General features: G+C 41.1%; 1 protein-coding gene across 1 annotated transcript; it reads right to left on the reverse strand.

Moving 5' to 3' along the window:
• Positions 1-214: 214 nt before the first annotated feature.
• On the reverse strand, positions 215-1881 carry LOC113212290 (uncharacterized). Its single transcript, XM_026430919.2, has 3 exons — positions 1743-1881; positions 1260-1376; positions 215-597 (listed from the first exon to the last, which is right to left on the reverse strand). The coding sequence occupies exons 1-3, from the start codon at positions 1786-1788 to the stop codon at positions 410-412; spliced, it is 351 nt and encodes a 116-aa protein (XP_026286704.2). The 5' UTR covers positions 1789-1881; the 3' UTR covers positions 215-409.
• Positions 1882-1887: the final 6 nt, after the last annotated feature.

Genomic DNA, 1887 nt, shown 5'->3' on the forward strand with positions numbered 1-1887 from the left:
TGTTAGTATTGCTGATTTAGCCAAACAGACGGGCGCGCTAGCGCAACGCATCACGTTTGCGCGGTGCTTTTAAAGTTAGACCTCTCAGTGGTGACATTTCGAAGACATCACGGGGCAGGGGCATTCAAGATGTGAAAAGCAGGATTTCATAACATAGAGTGTGTGTATTTTTTGTAGATCGGGAGAAATGTAATATTTAGTTTGATTCCTATACTAACATTAATTTATCAATTTATTCTTTTTAATGAAGACCAACGTTAAACAGTTCAAAGATATCAAAGAATACTAGCCTGACCTATGAAATAAGCTATGTAATACGACTACCAATCGTAACGGTGGACAGAGGCAGACAAATTAAACAAAAAAAGTGCACTAGATCCGAGACTAGATCAGAAATATTCAGAACGTTTCATCTGAGGTATATGTCCTCGGTGTTATCTCCGGGAATGTTAACGCTGCACCTTCCAAACGAACATTCCTGGCCAGGTCGGACACCGTGCTGCCCCTGATTACGATTCGCTCCACTCCCAACGCCGAAATTGCTTCCTCTGCTGGTGTCCCATGACCCGGACCCTGGCTGGCCAGTTTGACCGTATCCTAGAGGAACAAAGCACGCATATACTAAATGACATACATGAATATAGTGGTTAAATACTGCGCTGTTTGAAAAACGTGACCAATTCTACCTAAGACAAGCAAAGCCAAATTATGAGGACACTGTGAAACATTGCCGTACCAGGTACAGGAAAACTTACCATTGAATATATCGGCCTAATACAATTCCAAATTGCAATTTTACAGGCACTTCGTACCGACTTGAAATGGAATGACGAGCAAGAGCAGGAGGTTGTACATGCAATGCACACTTTGTAATTGGTGAATAACAAAATATATCGTACATTTGAGAACGTAGTTTTCACAGTGGAGAAGGAAGGAAGTTATTTATAGCTATTTATCATCGAACTTTACACTGCGAAAAATATCGTCGTAAATTGACAAAAAAATTGTAAACTCGAATTACAATTTAAGATAAAAATTTACGACAGCACATTTTTCACTCGCCAAGGGATTTGAAGTCGATACATACTGCATGAATTGTTACGATTACTAATTGTAATTTTACAACTTTCGTCAAGGAAAATTTTCCTGTGAACCTACCTACTTTTTTCAGTGTAATTCCGAAAGGTTTTTCTAACAATGTGGCGCGTCTTGATCTGTAGTGTTGGTAAGGGGTTACCAGGCAGCCGGGGAGTACTTACGGACGCCATTGATCGTTCCTGTATTTGAACCCGTGCCACCAATAGTGACAGTGCAGTCTCCAAACCAGCAGTCCTTGAGTGGGTACGTCTGTGTGCCTGGCATTGCTGTGGCAAGAGCTGAAAAGTAATTCTGGCTTTAGACACAGGTTACGTGCAAATACTTAGTGCATACACTGATATCTGAAGTGCGAAACTGGTAAATTATTGCGAGTGTAGAATACCTGCAGTTAAACTACAAATTTTAGTACACTGGTATCAGACTGTAACGAGAACTGTATTGCATGCCGCGTAAATCTCATGTGAGCGCAGTGCAAGTTTCATTAATATTGAAAATTTGAGTTGTTTAAATGTTTAACTCAAAAAATGGCCCATGTCGTTGAAGCCATTTCAAAGGTCGACATTTTAATGATGTACAGACACATGTCCACGAAACACTGACACTTTTTCGCACGGCAAGTTAATTGCTGTCTACCTACTGCTTACCTAGAACACACGACAACAGAACCAGGGAAGCTGACAGAGTCGCCATAGTTGATTCCGTGCAGATGATGCTCTACGAGGTTGAGAGCGGTGAAGAGACAGACTAAAACTGCATACAACAATGCCTTTAAATACGGAGCGACGAGTC

The sequence above is a fragment of the Frankliniella occidentalis genome, unplaced genomic scaffold (genome assembly GCF_000697945.3).
Source record: "Frankliniella occidentalis isolate FOCC.00 unplaced genomic scaffold, Focc_3.1 Scaffold361, whole genome shotgun sequence".
Classification (NCBI taxonomy): Eukaryota; Metazoa; Arthropoda; class Insecta; order Thysanoptera; family Thripidae; genus Frankliniella; species Frankliniella occidentalis.